This window comes from Simochromis diagramma, unplaced genomic scaffold (assembly GCF_900408965.1).
Source record: "Simochromis diagramma unplaced genomic scaffold, fSimDia1.1 OVJJ01000445.1, whole genome shotgun sequence".
Taxonomy (NCBI): domain Eukaryota; kingdom Metazoa; phylum Chordata; class Actinopteri; order Cichliformes; family Cichlidae; genus Simochromis; species Simochromis diagramma.
The window spans coordinates 359,394-377,673 of record NW_024387269.1 but is presented as its reverse complement, the minus strand read 5'-3'; the positions used below and the strand labels follow the sequence as shown (position 1 = coordinate 377,673).

The 18,280-nt window shown below is 44.9% G+C and overlaps 1 protein-coding gene across 5 annotated transcripts in view; it reads left to right on the top strand.

Moving 5' to 3' along the window:
* The first annotated feature begins 2,906 nt into the window (after positions 1 to 2,906).
* The window catches only part of LOC120715532 (aspartyl/asparaginyl beta-hydroxylase-like), a 33,275-nt gene continuing 17,901 nt past the window's right edge, over positions 2,907 to 18,280 (top strand). The window contains exons 1-4 of one of the 5 annotated variants that reach the window (XM_040002537.1): positions 2,907 to 3,091; positions 16,451 to 16,606; positions 17,201 to 17,245; positions 17,915 to 17,983. In XM_040002537.1, the coding sequence (XP_039858471.1) occupies positions 3,049 to 3,091; positions 16,451 to 16,606; positions 17,201 to 17,245; positions 17,915 to 17,983 (313 nt within the window). In that variant the 5' untranslated portion in view covers positions 2,907 to 3,048. Of the gene's footprint in view, positions 3,092 to 8,658; positions 9,335 to 13,103; positions 15,118 to 16,450; positions 16,607 to 17,200; positions 17,246 to 17,914; positions 17,984 to 18,280 lie in introns of those variants that run through there. The other 4 variants (XM_040002540.1, XM_040002536.1, XM_040002535.1 and 1 more) reach the window with 4 other exon arrangements.

Here is an 18,280-nt window from a genome sequence, read left to right as displayed (position 1 = left end):
CTTAATGACCTTGTAGTACCATATCACCCTATTAGAGCACTTCGCTCTCGCTCTGCAGGCCTACTTGTTGTTCCTAGAGTATTTAAAAGTAGAATGGGAGGCAGAGCCTTCAGTTTTCAGGCCCCTCTTCTGTGGAACCAGCTTCCAGTTTGGATTCAGGAGACAGACACTATCTCTACTTTTAAGATTAGGCTTCAAACTTTCCTTTTTGCTAAAGCATATAGTTAGGGCTGGACCAGGTGACCCTGAATCCTCCCTTAGTTATGCTGCAATAGACGTAGGCTGCCGGGGATTCCCATGATGCACTGGGTGTTTCTTCTTCACTCACTATGTGTTAACAGACCTCTCTGCATTGAATCATATCTGTTATTAACCTCTGTCTCTCTTCCACAGCATGTCTTTATCCTGTCTTCCTTCTCTCACCCCAACCAATCACAGCAGATGGCCCCGCCCCTCCCTGAGCCTGGTTCTGTCGGAGGTTTCTTCCTGTTAAAAGGGAGTTTTTCCTTCCCACTGTCGCCAAAGTGCTTGCTCATAGGGGGTCATATGATTGTTGGGTGTTTCTCTGTATGTATTATTGCAGGGTCTACCTGACAGTATAAAGCGCCTTGAGGCGACTGCTGTTGTGATTTGGTGCTGTATAAATAACATTGAATTGAACTTAAACAAATTTGGTATCATTGGATGCAATCCCAAAAATCTCTTATTAAAACATGATGTGAATTTGGTGTGAAAATGTAAACACTGCTGGGTTTTTGTTTTTTGAGAAAGAAGCTGATTGGCAAAAAGTCTGTTCTGGGCTTTTAAGGATTTTGTGTGCAAATTCCAACGCAGCCTCCCTGAGAAGGCTCTGTACAGGATACAGGAGAGCCAGACCTCACAGGAGGAACAAAGCGGCCTTCGTTGTGGTCCTAGCTCACCGTATCCTCTTATAGATATTTGAGTGTGGGATTTTGCCTAACCAGCATACATGGACTTCACCACGGCTGCTCCTCAACATTTTAATGGACAGGATAAATTCGAGGCCACATTTTGTGGATGCTGTGCTTCACCTTGCTTCTTCAGGTGGTGACCTGAGGGACTGTCTCACAGCTGACTGTGAAGCAGCGGGAATGAGAAAAACCACCTCCAAGTTTGAAAGGAGCACATACAAGGTCTGGGTTATTCTGTCTGCGCTGACCAGAAAAATCTCATAAAACTGTTGAGTGTGAAGTTGGGCACTGTGACAGGCTGGACGTGCACGTTATATGTCTATATATCACACACCTGTGAATATTTAAAAGGCATTTTCAGCAGCTAATTAATGAATTTCTCATCGTTTTTATCCACTTTATATTGTTGCAACAACTGACACGTGCCCAGGAGAAGCAACCTCTTACTGGGGATTTATGCTTTTTTGTACGTTCCCTCCAGTGAATTTGATGGTTTCACCACTGACACCCAGGAATCTACCGAATCCTTAAACTGACGTTATTATTCTTTATGCTGAGGTTATGATTGTTATTCTCTCACTGATTAAATCCAAAACTGGGTGGAACAAATGCACAGCATGAATCAACAGTACTTAACAGGCCAGTCACAACAGCTGTGGGCTGCATCAATCCGATGTGTGCTTAAAATTCTCAGGTGTACATCAGGTCACGACGTAGGTCACAGGGTAGGCTATGACATAGATTTCCTGTCGAAGCGTACGTTGGGCATGACTGGCTTCTTCAGGAATCACTGATATCACAGATGTCCTAATCTGACTCGTCAGCCTACAGCAGATATGACAGGGGGGTCCAACTCCAGGCATCAGGGCCGGTGTCCTGCAGGTTTAGATCTCACCCTGGGTCAGCACACCTGAATCAAATGATTAGTTCAATACCAGGCTTCTGGAGAACTACAAGACATGATGAGGAGGTGATTTATCCATTTAAATCAGCTGTGTTGGATCGAGGACACGTCTAAAACCTGCAGGACACGGCCCTCGAGGCCTGGCGTTCGACGCCCCTGAGTTATGACAGCATATTTATGTTGCACCACAGTGTGGCTGTGGCAATGCTGCTCAATCCAAAGAATTTCTGTTGACAAATAACTGTGCAGCATGTGTCCAGCCATGTTAGTGACAACACACATGTTACAAGGAAATATTTGAGATGGTTTGCTGAGGGATGCATCTGCATCTCCTGTGACATCCTGTATAAACCGCGATGCACCTGGGATACTCAGCGGCTGACTTTTCTTCTTCGTTATTGAATTATTGGCAGTTGGCAAACGACGAATTGGTACACTACCGCCACGCACTGGTAGGAGGTACATATGTAAATGTGTGCATTTAAACGACAGAAACAGAAATGAGTTAATGAGTCCAGAGTGTTATCGCTTGTGCTGCCTCCGGGGTCAGACTGGCCAATTAAATTATTAGCAAATTATCTGGCTGACTGAAACCATTGCATTAGTAAATGTAGTATTATGCTATTTACTATTAGTATTACTGTTTACTAATTGTTTCTTCGTGTAATAGAACACTGTACTATGGAATATCATGTGTTTTAAAACGTAATATGTTAGCACTGTGATCAAATATCCAGCAGAAACTATTTGAATGTGCTCGCTGCTGTTTTTCTTTGTTTTGCTTGTAAACACTGATTTTAAAGGCCGCAGATCTTTACGCCGTTGTTAAGAGAAATGTTTTATGCTCATATTTTTGACATTTAGATGTTTAGATGGTGAGTGGAATAAACATGGCAGTGAGGGGGATCTACCATATTGCCACGTTCCAAAGCAGCGAGGGAGGAGGGGCAAAGATAAGACTATCCACACGGCTGAATAAGCCTAAGGCTTCTCGATACCCATTGGTCATAGCATTTCCAAACCCCGCCCATCTTTGTGCAACAAGGCTTTCATTGGCAGAGAGAGTCGTCAGTGGTAAAGCGGGCGGGGTTTCTTTGGTTGCGAGTTTTATCAGATAGGAGCAGAAATTTTGATTTCTCTTCTCCGCTTTCAACAAGCACCGGTCGTTCCCGTCTTCCCGTCGTTTCCGGTCCTGCAACCAAGGACTCAGCCATGGTTTCAAAGAAGGGCAGCAAAGGGAACCCAAAACCAAAAGGTGGGTTTGATTCTGTCACGATAGCGTCGGCTGGGATGATGTAGCCGCCAGCTTTCACTGGCAGGCCTTTGGAAGTTGATTGGCTGTCGCTATTTCATCCTAGCTAGCTGCTCCGCGCGGGGATGTTTAGCCGTCGTTCAGGAGTCGGTGTTGAGAGACTGCTGGCTGAGCGACACCTGAGTGCTTTTGTTGGTTAGCGCTGCCTCCAGCGCGGATAGTTGTCATTATCGGGCAGGTCTGCCTGACACGGCCGCTCCACCCAGCCTTCAGGTCGGTTCACCATGGCGACTCTAGCTCCCGGGATTACCGGGCAACATTGCCTCGCACGCGACAGATAACGTTAGCCCGTCTCTCGTGAGGCTTCGTTGCGTTGCGTTGGTGATGTTGGTAGGCCTGTTGGGCCAGTCAGTGTGGACTGCGGGACCCCGCCCCCAGTTTATCCCCGTCACTTTCTGCTCACGTGTCAGTATCCGCGGTGGGCTCCTACGTGGCTCCCGGGGCTCTCCTCCATCCTATAGAAAGGCTCTCCTCCATGGTTGTAGTTTCAGGCCCGTCGCTGAGCCTGCGCAGTCTTCTGTTTAATCTCAGTCCCGTTTTTGTTTATTTTTGGAAATAACATGTGAGGTGCAAAAAAAATGAAATATTCGTTGTCACATCTTAACGTACTTCATGATTGAGTAAGGTGATGAGTCAAAGGCCGATGAGGGCCCCATGTGCTGAGGCTCACATGCAGAGTACACTCTGTCCTCACTGTGCGTCGTTTACAGTTCTCCCTTTGCACATCTCAGGGTTAAGGTTAGCACAGGAAACTATACGAGCAGGTCATGACAGTGTTCTGCAAACGGATGGAAAAAGACTCCACTGGTGACAGCGGGAGATGAGCATCTGGTTAGTGTGCTGAAGACCTGAAACACTAAGACAGCTTATACTGAGCTGTCTTTGTTTAGCTGGCACAGATCGCGAAAGAACAAGACCAACATAACATATGGAAAATATGTTAAACACTGGAAATTCACCCAGATGGAGTAATCAGATTTCTGAAAAATGTTTAGTTCATTGTTAGTTAACCACTCCACTCTTGCTGTTTTGCCCCACTTTTCTCTCTCTGACTGTGAATGAATCTCAAAGAGGACAGGGCATGCTCACTACTGGAGCAGTGCTAAATCCCATATTTTTCCCCCCTCGTTTCAAAATATGATCTGTAACAGCTCCGTAGAGGTAATATGTCTCTTTACATCAAGCTCAGTGACTGTTAAAACACTCCATGTCTAACCTGCTTCGTCCCACGCTCTCCATCCTTCCTTATGTTGCATAATTCACTTAATTAAAGCATGTAATACTACGTTTGCCTCTATTTTACAGCACGTAGATGTAGCAGATGTGTAGAAGAGTTTTGCATGCTGTAGTAAATCCAAAGGCAGTGTGACGTTTAGAAAAACCTGTGGCCCAGAATAGAACCGGTGCTTTTGGTCTCCAAAAACACTTTCATAGTTTGACTAATTGTTGCAGATAATACCTCCGTTTTTCTGTCTTTTTCACAGAGTGTGCAACTAGAGTTGGTTCTTTGTCAACATAGGGAAACTTAGGTGTACTTTGATAAGTCCAAGCATAGCTCCAAGTTGGTTAGGTGAACACATGAATGTGTGTGAGGTCCAGGTATTTACCTGCAGGGGAATCCCAAGAACTGCAAAAGCAGCCATTTTTGTTTGGTGGTTAATGCTTTTCCTGACCCTTCCCTCGACATCCCTGTAGCCCAGGGGTGGGCTCAGAGGGCTGCACGAGAAACTGGACTGTCGTGGAACGCTGCTCGAATAAACCGATCTCTTTATAAACTGCTATTAATAAGAGTAGATGGAGCTAGGCAATGCATGTGTGGCATAAGCACTGGAAAAATGCTAACATTTTATTACTATTTATTTAACAATCGTAAACGAACTATTCATTTTTTTGCAAAACTTCAAAGATTTAGAATGTTCTATAAAGTGCTGTTGCTATGTGACTTGTAGTTTAATGACTCCATCTGCAGCTTTTCCAGGGTTTTCTTGTTGAGTGAGAGAAATATCGTCTCTTTGCAGCTTTGAAAGATGCATTAAGGTCATGTTCAGTGTTTGAAGCAGAAATGCATCTGAGAACTTGTTCATAAAAAACAAAGCAAACAAACCACAGTGTTAGCACTTGGCCCAGGCTGTCAGCATGTTGTGGAAAAGTGAAAACTCCGTCCGTCAGTGCTTTTGTCTTGGTAAACTATTGTCTTTATAACATTAGTAACATGGTTTTAGCACCGACTTACACACTGGCTCCTGGTGTATAACACAAATAACTGCAATCCCAAATGTAGTTCTGGCTTTTCATTTAAGTCAGTTTAACAGATTTGTGCTGCCATTGGTTTTAAACTCTGCCTGTTTGTCCCATTTCAGCCTAACCAAGTATACAGTTACCTCTATCACCAGACCTCTAATGTTGTAGTCAGTTTTACTGAGGGCATTGCTACCAGGTCTCTGCAATCTTATGTTATCCCACGTACAAACAGTGGACTGTGTCATGGACGTCACCACTCCAGAGACAAAGAGACAAAGTCAAAACTGTATCAAACTTGACAAATTTAAATGCTCAGTTCACCACTGGAAGCCCCCAGTAGGCTCAGCCTTTTACAGCATAGTTAGAGAGCCAGCCCTAACTATATGCTTTAGCAAAAAGGAAAGTTTGAAGCCTAATCTTAAAAGTAGAGATAGTGTCTGTCTCCTGAATCCAAACTGGAAGCTGGTTCCACAGAAGAGGGGCCTGAAAACTGAAGGCTCTGCCTCCCATTCTACTTTTAAATACTCTAGGAACAACAAGTAGGCCTGCAGAGCGAGAGCGAAGCGCTCTAATAGGGTGATATGGTACTACAAGGTCATTAAGATAAGATGGGGCCTGATTATTTAAGACCTTGTATGTGAGGAGCAGGATTTTGAATTCTGGATTTAACAGGAAGCCAAAACAGGAGAAATCTGCTCTCTCTTTCTAGTCCCTGTCAGGACTCTTGCTGCAGCATTTTGGATCAGCTGAAGGCTTTTCAGGGAGTTTGTAAAAGAACCTGATGGTAACGAATCACAATAGTTGAGAATAATACATGCATGAAGTATTTTTTTTTCAGCATCACTGATACAGGATGCAAAATGGCACAAATGATCCTGTCCATGATCTTTAGACCCTCAGTGCATTAAAAACAGCCGCGACTCTGTAGGCTTCTAACTGCTGTAAGTAAATACAGTCACATTCAGAGTGATTCACTTCACTAGATTGTGAAGAGTCTTGATAGCCTGAGAACTATGACCAGGTGAAAGAGGCGTGTTGTATCATGTACTTTCAGTGCTCTGAAGTAGAGCAGAAAAGTGATGTATCAGAACCAGTCTGTTTACTGTTGATTTGAATGCAAGAACTCAGTCCTACACATTTGTGTTTTATTTGTTCCATATGTGTAGGAAGGATGTGTCCTGGTTAAAATCACTCCGATTCCTCAGCTTTCTCCATATTTATGACTGCTTGGTTATAAGAAAGAGATTTGGGCTGGTTGTCTCCTCTCCTGGAGCACACAAAGCGCTTATCAACCATTCACAGCCTTTCATACTCCAGTAGATGCATCAGAGAGAAACTGGGGTTCGTGTCCTGCCCAGTTGTGTTTGGCATGTAGACTGGAGCAGAACCACCCGTCTGTCAGCCATGTCTTCCTCCAAATTTACTCAGGCAGGTCCTTTTCACTGCTAACCAATGGCTGCAACACGTGTGCACTTTGTTACCTCACGTGATCAAACAGTGACAGCTGCTCACTTAATATTGACTCTAGATTAAAGAGGGGACAGGGAACCGTGCTTGTCGGGACTTTGGAGCATGTGATCATACCTGGATGCTAGATCTCGTCCTCTTTGTCATTGGTGTGTTTCTGCTGAAATGTGCACTTTCTCATTATGTTTCCTTGTCCTTCTTGACTTTTCCACATTACCGTCCCTCAGGGCTGCTGCTTCCCCTCTCCAAAGGGCTGGGATCTCAGATGGAAGGGTAATGGCTGCGTCTGCTCCTCGGGGGCTGATGTGTGATGTTTTGTGTCCTTTGCATTTGCTGAGCGTGTTGTTGTTCTAAATCCAACCCTGAGCACAGCGGTGGCTCCATGTAACCTTGCATGGGAGCACGGCGCTTGTGCATCTGTGTCAGGTATCGTGTTTTGGTTTGGAGCCGTCATAATATGCTGTGTGATTAATTTTGCAGAGCCAAATGCATGATGCAGAAATTTAACTCAACATGAGCATTTTATGCTGATGTCCAGAGAATAAGTTCAAAACCAAGAATACAGTGGCGGTGCCAGAGACTCCTAATATGCAAAGACACATGGTGCATAATGCAGAAGTTACACAGCTGTGGCACAGTGAGGAACAAAGGCACAGAGGTGCTACCAAAATAAAACAGGAAGGGAGACATAACGGACATTGGAATGGCATTTTACACATGGAGCGAGAGGAGGATAAGACAGGGAAACATGGAAGACGAAGGACAAACACATGGAACGTGACAGGAAACTAAAAGCAACCCTCAAAGCCTAAATAAGACCAACAAGAGCTGAAGACTCGATATAGACGAATATAATGGAAGTTAATAAAGAAACCAGAAAGAGCCAAAGAGAAACAAACAGTCAGTTCGTCTTTCTTTAACTTTAAATGATAAACTCAAATGTCTTTTTCATTAATGTTTCATATCCATTGGCTTTCAGTCTGATGTTTTTCTTCCAGTCCAGTTGAAATGTGGTTAGAGAGGTTGTAAAGACACCTGTGGATAGGGCTGCACGATTAATCGTTAGAAAATCGCGATCTCGATTCATACTTATGTGCGATCTCATTTCCAAATGACAACGATTTAAAAAAAAAAAAAAAAAAAAAGACGACGATTGTACCGCATTTTGATCCGGGACGTACTCTGCATGAAAACAAGCGCTCACTCTTCCTGCTCAACAAATGACGAGGGCGGAGCCTTATACCACGTGATACAGAAGCTGTGCCATGTGATGCTAAAATTAGCAGGAAAAAACAACGGAGAGCACGTCAGGGATGACGAGAAAGTGACAGGAGAAAATCCGTCCCGGTCAACCACCCAAACATCAATAACGGGAACCTTATACAGCGCTTCCCTATACCCGTCGAACTCCCGCAGGCACAAAGAAATTACGGAGGCTATCACTTATCACCTGACCAAAGATATGGCTCCCATCAACACTGTGCAAAACGAGGGATTTAGGAGAATGATCAACACCCTAGACAAACGCTACACAGTGCCGTCCCGCAACTATTTTTCTATCGTTGCACTACCTGCTCTGTACACGCAGCGTCGAGCAACGGTGGAGACGGAATTTCAAGCAGTACAACATTTTGTAGCAACAACAAAACGTGAGACATTTGTTGTTTTTATGTTTATTTGTTGTTTTTATGTTCAGTCTCAACTGTTACGAAGTTGATGTACAGTTAATAAGTGCAATAAATATTTATACTGGAAAAGAGAATCGTGAGAGAATCGTGATCTCAATTCTAAGCCAAAAAATCGTGATTCTCATTTTATGCAAAATCGTGCAGCCCTACCTGTGGACACCTGGAACTGCACAGTTGCTCAGAGTTGACTAGTTTGTTTGTTCCTGTGATATAATCAAAGTAGCTCGACGCTAGCTTCAACAGACAGCAGTCTGATCTAATGCTAGTGACTTTCTGGGGATCTGTCACAACAAAGCCAGGCGTGGGGTTGGTTCCTGCACATAGGTCGCTGCCACCATCAGTGGAATGTGCTGCGTACTGCAGCAGATCCTGGCGCCACAAACTGAACCAGCCTGCTGCACTGAGGAAGTGCATGCAGCTGCAGTCGTATGACGTGGCTTTTAAAATGTGTGTGTTTGAAAACATGGTGCCCCAATGAGGAAAAAGCGTTCCTGTAAAAGCTGGCTAAAGATCAGAGCTCTGCAGAGACTGTGCAGAGCTCCAGTGTCCTCTGTAGTACACAAAGCTGTGCACATGTGGACGTGCATGAGCTTCGACACACTCTAAAAGCTTGAGGGAATCGAGGTAAGTTTGAAGGCGTGCACAGCAGCCCTTATATAAGAGGAGCTGCTCGGGCTGAACAGTGCGTTCAGAATGTGACAGACTCTGCTGAGCTCTGGAGGACAGCACTGTGCATGTGCGTGTTTGTGCCGTGCTCATATGAACATGGAGTTTACACAACAACAAAGTGGTATGTTACTGCATGCTTTCAGACGTTTTCTTTTCATGTGGAGCTGTTGGATGCATCCCAGCAAATAGATATGCCTCCGATTTCCTGTTAGTCCTTTTTGGGGTAAAATTGTGTTACTGGATACTTAAAAGCAACAAGTAATCCTCTGAGATTGTCCAGTTTGTGCTTTGTTTTCTGTCACAGCATGAGGGCACGAGGAGAACCGCTTCAGCGTATCTATCAGTGTATACCTCATCCTCTGTAACACGTGTAGCAGCGGGCTGCTCATGAATATTCTAAGTGTGGTCATATAATCAGATTTTGAAAGCGGGCTCTCTGGATCATTCAGCTGCTGTTATTTGTAAAGATGCCCAAACTATTGTAGTCACCATCCATCTCATTGAATTCAGGTGTTTCAATCACTTCCATGGCCACAGGTGTATAAAACCAGGCAGGCTGCATTTGTAATGAGTCGCTCTCAGTGAATCCCAGCGTGGTGCTGTGATAGGACACTAACAAGTCCACTCATGAAATTCCAGAGTCAACTGTTGGTGTTATCACAACAAAGTGGAAGCGGTTGGGGACGGCGGCAGCTCAGCCACAAAGCAGTAGGCCACGTCACAGAGCCCTATGCTGAGGGCCCAGTGGTCACCACAGGGCCCAAGGTCTACCAGAGCACTGAACACAGAGTGGGCCAAGCACCTGCATCCAAGCCGTATATCAGCCAGCACAGGTCCTCTGGGTTCTAGATCAGTGGACGCTGTTCTCTGGATTGAGAACACATTGAGTCTGGGATTGGGAGTTCATACTTGGTTCCAGTGAAGGACCTCTCAATGCTTCAGCTTATCAGAATCAGAATCAGAATCAGAAAGGGGTTTATTGCCAAATGTTGAGCAGGTTTACAACATTAGGAAATTGCTGCGGTGCTTCAGTGCAAACATAGTGTCATAAATAGCACTTAAATAGACATGAAAAAATAAAAGTAGGAATAAACTTAAGTGCTACGTAGAAAGATATGTGCATGAGATATACATGAGATATATACATGAGATAAGAATTAAGAGTGCTACGTAGAAAGATATATACATGAGTGCAGGTGGTGATCAGTGCCAAACATGGAATGATGCAGTGACACAGCGTAGGGTCATGTGATAGTGGCGGGGACAGTCATATGGTTATTGTTCATGTGTCCAACAGCAGAGGGGAAGAAACTGTTCTTATGGCGAGAGGTTCTGGTGCGAATGGACCGGAGCCTCCTGCCTGAGGGGAGCAGGTCAAACAGACTGTGTCCAGGGTGAGAAGGGTCAGCTGAGATCCGAGCTGCACGCCGCAATGTCCTGGAGGTGTACAGGTCCTGCAAAGATGGGAGTCTGCAGCCAATCACCTTCTCAGCAGAGCGCACAACACGCTGCAGTCTCTGTTTGTCCCTGATAGTGGCTCCAGCGTACCACACGGTGATGGAGGAGGTGAGGATGGACTCGATGATTGCAGTGTAGAACTGCATCATCGTCCGTGTTGGCAGGTTGAATTTCTTCAGCTGCCTCAGGAAGTACATCCTCTGCTGGGCTTTCTTGATGACGGAGGTGATGGTGGGCTCCCATTTCAGGTCCTGGGTGATGGTGGTACCCAGGAAGCGGAATGAGTCCACAGAGGTGATTGGGGGTGTCAGTCAGGATGATGGGGGGGAGTGGGGCTGTGTGCTTCCTGAAGTCCACAATAATCTCCACTGTCTTCTGGGCATTCAGCACCAGGTTGTTGTGTTATAGAGACCATTCCAAGGTCCAGACACTGTGGGAGCTGGTTCTTAGTGTACTTAGTATCTGACCTGACAGATGTGCTTCTGTTAGAGTGGCTAAGAGCTCCATAAACACACTTCAAGCCTTTTCAGAGAAACTGAAGCTGCTGTAGCTCCAAAGGCTGGGCCTGTGGACTCAGACTGGTGGTAGCGTACGTGCATATGAATGTTTGATGTTGAGGATCAGATAATAACTGCTCTGCAGAGGTCGTCCAGTGCCAGTTCTTTGTTTATTTACATGTTCTGATGTTAATTTTGTAACATGTAGTTATGTAATTGTTTTGTCTCATATTATTCATTTGCCGTCTTGTGGGCATAATGGACTGAACATGTTTTGGCAGCATCACAGAGTAACATCACAAGTGAGCAAACAGAGGTGTGTCTCTGCCACACTGTTTGCATATCCAGTGTCAGTTGGGTCAGTAAGACTAAGGATGGTCGTCAGCCCTCATTCCCTTCATCTGTTGGAAGTCTTAATAATTCCAACGAGGAGAACATGCCTGTGGAAACCGGAAATACTCGCTGTGTTCACAATGTTGCCACATAGCTGCTTGTAGCAATGCTATTGTGCAATTGTACCAGTACAGAATATAGCATTAGAACCTGCTTCTTACAGAAAACAAAACGCAGTGACAATAAACGGCTATTCTGTTATATTCTATTCTGTTTTGTTCTGTTCTGTTCTGTTCTGTTGTATTCTGTTCTGTTCTGTCCTGTTTTGTTCTATTCTGTTCTGTTCTCTTCTGTTCTGTTCTGTTTCTGTTATATTCTATTCTGTTTTGTTTCTGTTCTCTTCTGTTCTGTTATACTTCTTATTCTGTTTTGTTTTGTTCTGTTCTGTTCTGTTGTATTCTATTCTGTTCTGTCCTGTTTTGTTCTGTTCTGTTCTGTTCTGTTCTGTTCTCTTCTGTTCTGTTATATTCTATTCTGTTCTATTCTGTTCTGTTCTGTTCTGTTCTATTCTGTTCTGTCCTGTTTTGTTCTATTCTGTTCTGTTCTGTTCTGTTCTCTTCTGTTCTGTTCTATTCTATTCTGTTTGTTCTATTCTGTTCTGTTCTGTTGTATTCTATTCTGTTCTGTCCTGTTTTGTTCTATTCTGTTCTGTTCTGTTCTGTTCTCTTCTGTTCTGTTATATTCTATTCTGTTTTGTTCTGTTCTGTTCTGTTCTGTTCTGTTCTATTCTGTTCTGTCCTGTTTTGTTCTATTCTGTTCTGTTCTGTTCTGTTCTCTTCTGTTCTGTTATATTCTATTCTGTTCTGTTCTGTTCTCTTCTGTTCTGTTATATTCTATTCTGTTCTGTTCTATTCTGTTCTGTTCTGTTGTATTCTATTCTGTTCTGTCCTGTTTTGTTCTATTCTGTTCTGTTCTGTTCTGTTCTCTTCTGTTCTGTTATATTCTATTCTGTTCTGTTCTGTTCTGTTCTGTTATATTCTATTCTGTTCTGTTCTCTTCTGTTCTGTTATATTCTATTCTGTTTTGTTCTATTCTGTTCTGTTATATTCTATTCTGTTCTGTTCTCTTCTGTTCTGTTATATTCTATTCTGTTCTGTTCTATTCTGTTCTGTTATATTCTGTTCTGTTCTGTTCTGTTCTGTTCTCTTCTGTTCTGTTATATTCTATTCTGTTTTGTTCTGTTCTATTCTCTTCTATTCTGTTCTATTCTGTCCTGTCCTGTTCTGTTCTGTTCTGTTCTATTCTATTCTGTTTTGTTGTGTTCTATTCTGTTCTGTTCTGTTCTGTTCTGTTCTGTTCTATTCTGTTCTGTTCTATTCTGTTCTGTCCTGTTCTGTTCTGTTCTATTCTATTCTATTCTGTTTTGTTGTGTTCTGTTCTGTTCTGTTCTATTCTGTTCTATTCTGTCCTGTCCTGTCCTGTTCTGCTTGCAGTCACTGGGTAAGGACCACACGGTGTCGTGACAGTTTTCAACACATTTGCCAAATACAACAATCACTGGATTTCTTGGATTTCTTTGTTCATGATTTGCATTCTGCTGAGGCTGCTTAAAGTTTCTCAGCCCTGAACCAGTTTTCATGTGCAGTATATTGCCGAGCTCTTGTTTCTAAGGTTTTGTGTGTAATTGCTGGTACATGCACTAACTTTAAGCTTCAAACAGGCCGGTTATGTAACAGCACGTTAGCAGGACTTCATTTGTGTCAAAGCCTTTGTGAAAGCTCGTTTTTCCTGTGTTGGCTGTGAGAGCGGCACCTGTGGCTCACTCGGTGAAGTTATGTGGGGTTGCTCCTGCCTCGGGTGGAGAAACGAGCTGATAAATTGCTGACGTAGCTTAACTGTGCAGCTGGGAAGAGGGCTGTGTTTTCCAAAGACACAATGCAGCTTGGTGAAAAACAAACAGAAAGCCCAACATTCTTTTATTTTGGTAGACTTCATTGTTAAAGACAAATACTCATTAACTTAACAAACGTGCACTAAAGTTTATAAAGGAGTCTTTATGGGGCATTCCATTTAAACATAAGATCTACTTCATTTACCATGTGGTAGGGACCTGGGCCGTCGTAGTGTAAGGATATCCTCCAACAATCAGGCGATCCCTGTAAGAAGCAACGACAGAGAAAGACGGAGAAAGCTCAGGCAGAACCAGGCTCAGGGAGGGGCTGTAATGTGCTGCCACCAGCTGTGGGTGAGGAGAAAACAACTACGGGAGACAGGTCAAAACATGCATTATGGGAGAGAGAGCGAGAGTTTAATAACTACTAACGATTAGAAGCAATAATGGTGTATAAACACATGGGAAGTAAAGGGAGCAGAGGAAAAGCTCAGAGAAAAGAGAAGAGCATAGGACACAAGGAAACATGGCGTGCACTGTAGTGATGGCCGCCGTTGGAAGCCCCTCAGCAGGTCTTTTAGATGTGATGGGGCCTCATTGTTCAACATCTCATATGTAAGGAGACCCTAACCCAGCGAGGAGAAACGAATATGCTGCAGCGTCTGGACTGAATGAAGCTTTTTAAGCAACAGCCTGATGATTGTTGAAACCTTTGACAAATGTAACCCTCCCTGATAGACGCTGCTCACAACACGGTGTTTCATTACCTTGGCTCTAGCTCAGGCAGCGGCTCACTTGCCCATGGGACCGGAGCAGAAACTGGGACTGTTGTGGAGGCCACACCAAGTTTGCATCCATTATAGTTTGAATTTGTCAATGTTTAAGTTCTCAGACATAAAAAAGCAGAGCTAGTATTTGGTGGGGCTTTATTTGGACATGTTACAGTAGCACAAACCACCTGAAACCAGTTTATGAGAAAAACAAGCATCCTGATGATTGACCGTGACTGATGGTGCTGCACGCTGTGTTCATCTGTAGCGTCTGGAACCCCCTCAGTTCAGTTCATGGCAGAGATGTTTGATCTGAGTCCATGCTGACGGTTGAAGTTTCATCTCATTTTAACCAACAAGCCTGTGATCGGTGAAGTGGTTTGTTCCCAGTTACATGCAGTGGCACAAATGTCTCTTCATGTAGTTACGTGTTTGTTACGTGTGTGACATGTTGCAGCTGTCTGCTCTGACATCCTTCCAGGACCTTGTTTTACTGCTGCTGTAAGAATACTGAAGGTGCAGTCGGCAGGTGCCATGCAGGTCCATGTAGCACCCTGCAAAGTAAACATGGAGGATTTTAAAGTTCACAATATCAGGCAGGGAGCCTTTAAATAATGTCCTCCCCTCTCTGTGCGAGGGCCAGCTGGTTTAACAGCACTATTAATAGCTGTGTATGACCTCTAGAAGCCATATCGTCTCAGAGAGAAGAATGGCACGCATGATGACGCTGGATGAGCAACAGAAAGAAAGCCAGTAAACAGAGAGAGAGGGCGGGGCCACACAGAGGGAGCGGCTGAGCTGATATTCGCCGTCGCTGGGCTGCACGCTTCTTTTTGGCCAGTTAACCTCCTGTTGGTCCACCATACGCCATAGATGGGTGATCCAGTGACCCTGGAGTCTGCCGCCTCTCCTGGTGTTACAGCAGTGCCCGCAGTGCTAGCTGCAGAAAACCAAGGTGAGGCTATCGAATACCAAACAGCATGGCCTGGGTGGACGAGTGTTTAATACCTGCTGGAGGAGCGAGTGTTCAGTCAGCGTCCAGGTTTAACATCCAGGTGTGTTACGATGCTGTGATCCAGATGTGTGACTGAGTGAGAGCTTCTTCTAACACGTAGTCACGCCTTTGCTGCTGCTGCCTGCTGTGAGTTAGATTTACACTCCCAGCTGCATTCATGCCCACGTATGGATTAATCCAGAAACACACAAACGTCTGCAGAGGAAAAGATGATGTCACAGCACAGGTTGGATGAGTTAGGGACCTGGCATGTTTCAGGTGTGCAGAGGAAGGAGGTTTGACCTAGCACGTAGCGGACTTTAGCACCTGTTCGTTCTCTCTGCCACCATGTTCTCACAGCGAGCGTGTCTTTGTCACTCCAAGAATAGATCCTTGGCTACACTCTACTGTCCCAGCACCACATACACAGCACTGGGACAGTAATGTCCTCAAATGATTTCAGATTATTTACACCAGGGAAATGTGACTGCTGTGGAAAATGCACCGTCAGAAATCTGAGGGAGCGAGTGATTCACAGCCTCAGGAAGAGAGAAGAACTCTGAATCTGATCGATTTACTGCAGAGCAGCAGAATCGGGCCCTGATCCACTCACACAAGCTTTCTTTGAAGGGTCAGATCTGCTGTTTGTTTCCTCTGAGTGGACACACAGTGGTGGGAGGGGTGAAAGGGCATGGTGTCAAAACACCTGAACTATGTGGTGACCTCCTGGAAATAAGGGTGGAGCTAAAATCTGCTTTTTTTTTCCCTTTCTTTTTTTAAGCAACATTCTGGTTCATGCTCCACAGCAGCCCGCAGTGTGGGGGGCCAGGCGGCGCCCAGTGTGGGGGGCCAGGCGGCGCCCAGTGTGGGGGGCCAGGCGGCGCCCAGTGTGGGGGCCAGGCGGCGCCCAGTGTGGGGGGCCTGGCGGCGCCCAGTGTGGGCCTCCTGTGGGGGCGTGTTTCCTGGGATTAAGCATGCTCAGAGTTTCAAAGTGAGGGCAGTTTATGGATGTACGTCCAAAGCTCAGACTGTCCTCAACATTTCTTTGAACACTTCGTCCTGCAGGTGTGTTCACGCCGTGCAGTTGGGCTTCATAAACACACAGGAGGACTTCAAGCTTCTCGCTGTGTTCACTGCTGTTTCGTCGCTCTCATCATTAGTCACACTTGTAACTCTAAAGTAGCATTAAGGTTAATGTACTTCAACTTCTATTTCAATGTACTGAGTGTGTAAAGGAAAAGTTTGGATGTGAGGGCCACAGCTGAACCTGACATCACGTGTGTTGTCTTTCCAGATGGTGCTAAAAGCCAGCCGTCTAACAAGAATGGGAAGAAGGCCGACTCCAGTGGCAGCAGCTTCTTCACCTGGTTCATCGTGTTGGCCCTGCTGGGCGTCTGGACGTCTGTAGCTGTGGTCTACTTTGACCTGGTTGACTATCAGGGAGTTCTTGGTGGGTACCCCACACACCCACACACCCACACACACACACACACACACACACACACACACACACACACACACACACACACACACACACACACACGCCTAGAGGAACTTCCTGGGAAGGTGTGGCAGTAACCAGTTTGGCTTTTGTTGTCATCTGTCCACAGACTACGCCTAAAGTAAACCTCCACCTGCAATAAGAACCAGTCTAACTGTCGTTACCGGAGCATTAAATTCAGACCAGCAGTTATTACTAGTGAGCCTCAGTCTGCTGCTGTCTCAACACTTTAAACCAAATACTTTGGTGAACAGCCTGCCAGTCACATTAAAGCCAGTCAGATGAAATGAAGCTTGTAATGGTTCCATCTAACACAGCAGCATTTCTGTAAGTTAGCTTAAAGCTAGGTGCAGACTTTGCCTGCTGAGCCACGCGTGTAGAGGACGGCTGAAGCTGCTGCAGCCTGCCTGTCTTTGACCACAGCCGCCTGCATTAATGATAAATGGTCCATTCTTGTGTGTATGAAATGTGATTGTGTTTTATCTCTTAACCCTGTCTTTGTTACATTATGTGTGTTTTATTATTTGTTTGTTTTGCATGCAGATAAGGCTAAGGGCTTACAAATTAACCTGTCTGAAGCATTGCAAGGTAAAAACCCATAATGTATATTCTGCATATGTGAACAAAAATGACTGTTGTCACACACACTGTTTGCAGAGCCCTGAGTCGTGTAGTGTTTGGCAGGAACATCTGCAGCACTACACACATCCACAAACACTACGTATGCAGTTCAACACGCCCTTTATAGTCGACCTAAACTGGCACCTCTGTGTACAGTGACACGCTTCACGTAGCAGTCAGAGCCCACAGGAGTACAGGAATCAGCAGCTGTAGAGAAAGGTGGAGTGAAGGCAGCCAAGCTGCCACACAGGCTGGAGGCTCGTCCCCAGCCCTTGGTCACTAAGGACACATATGTAAGCAACAAGTTGGCCGTGGTCGGTGGAGGAGTGCACAGCCTTGCAGCGTTGGTTCCTGAGTGTGATTCAGCTGTTGTGACTGGTGTGGTCACACTGGTCTCCAGCTGCAGTGTTCATGTATGATCTTAGAAACGCAGGCATCATGTAGGAGCAGTGGTTGGTAAACTGTCTTTCTCTAAAGGAAGCATTGTTACACCCATGTTTGACTTTTAATACATTTGCCTTTAAAGTCATTTCTATATCATGATATACAGTTAGAATAATTACAGTAAGCACATGTTTAATGTACACGTATGAGAATTTGTCTAAGTGTGTCTAACTGTGTTTGCTGCCGCTGTAGGTAAACTGGTGGCGTACGACACAGACGGCGACGGAGATTTCGATGTCGAGGACGCAAAAGTTCTGCTAGGCAAGTTGATCAAACTACGATTCACAGCTGTTGTCTCTGTCACAACTACAACAAAAGGAATATTATCATCACAACATCTGCTTACCAGCTGTGATGGCTTTGTGTTTGTGAAGTAGACAAAATGCTAGTTTGGGTTTCTTTTGCATGGCTCACTCACAGGGCCGACTGTGTTCATTAGAAACAAGAACTCAGAGCTCCCTGTTTGGCTTTTATTCCAACATGAACGTCTGAATGGCCTCAAACACTGGCTAATGCAGTCTAAAGCTTAGCTCTCTACATGAAAAGGTAGCTGCTCGG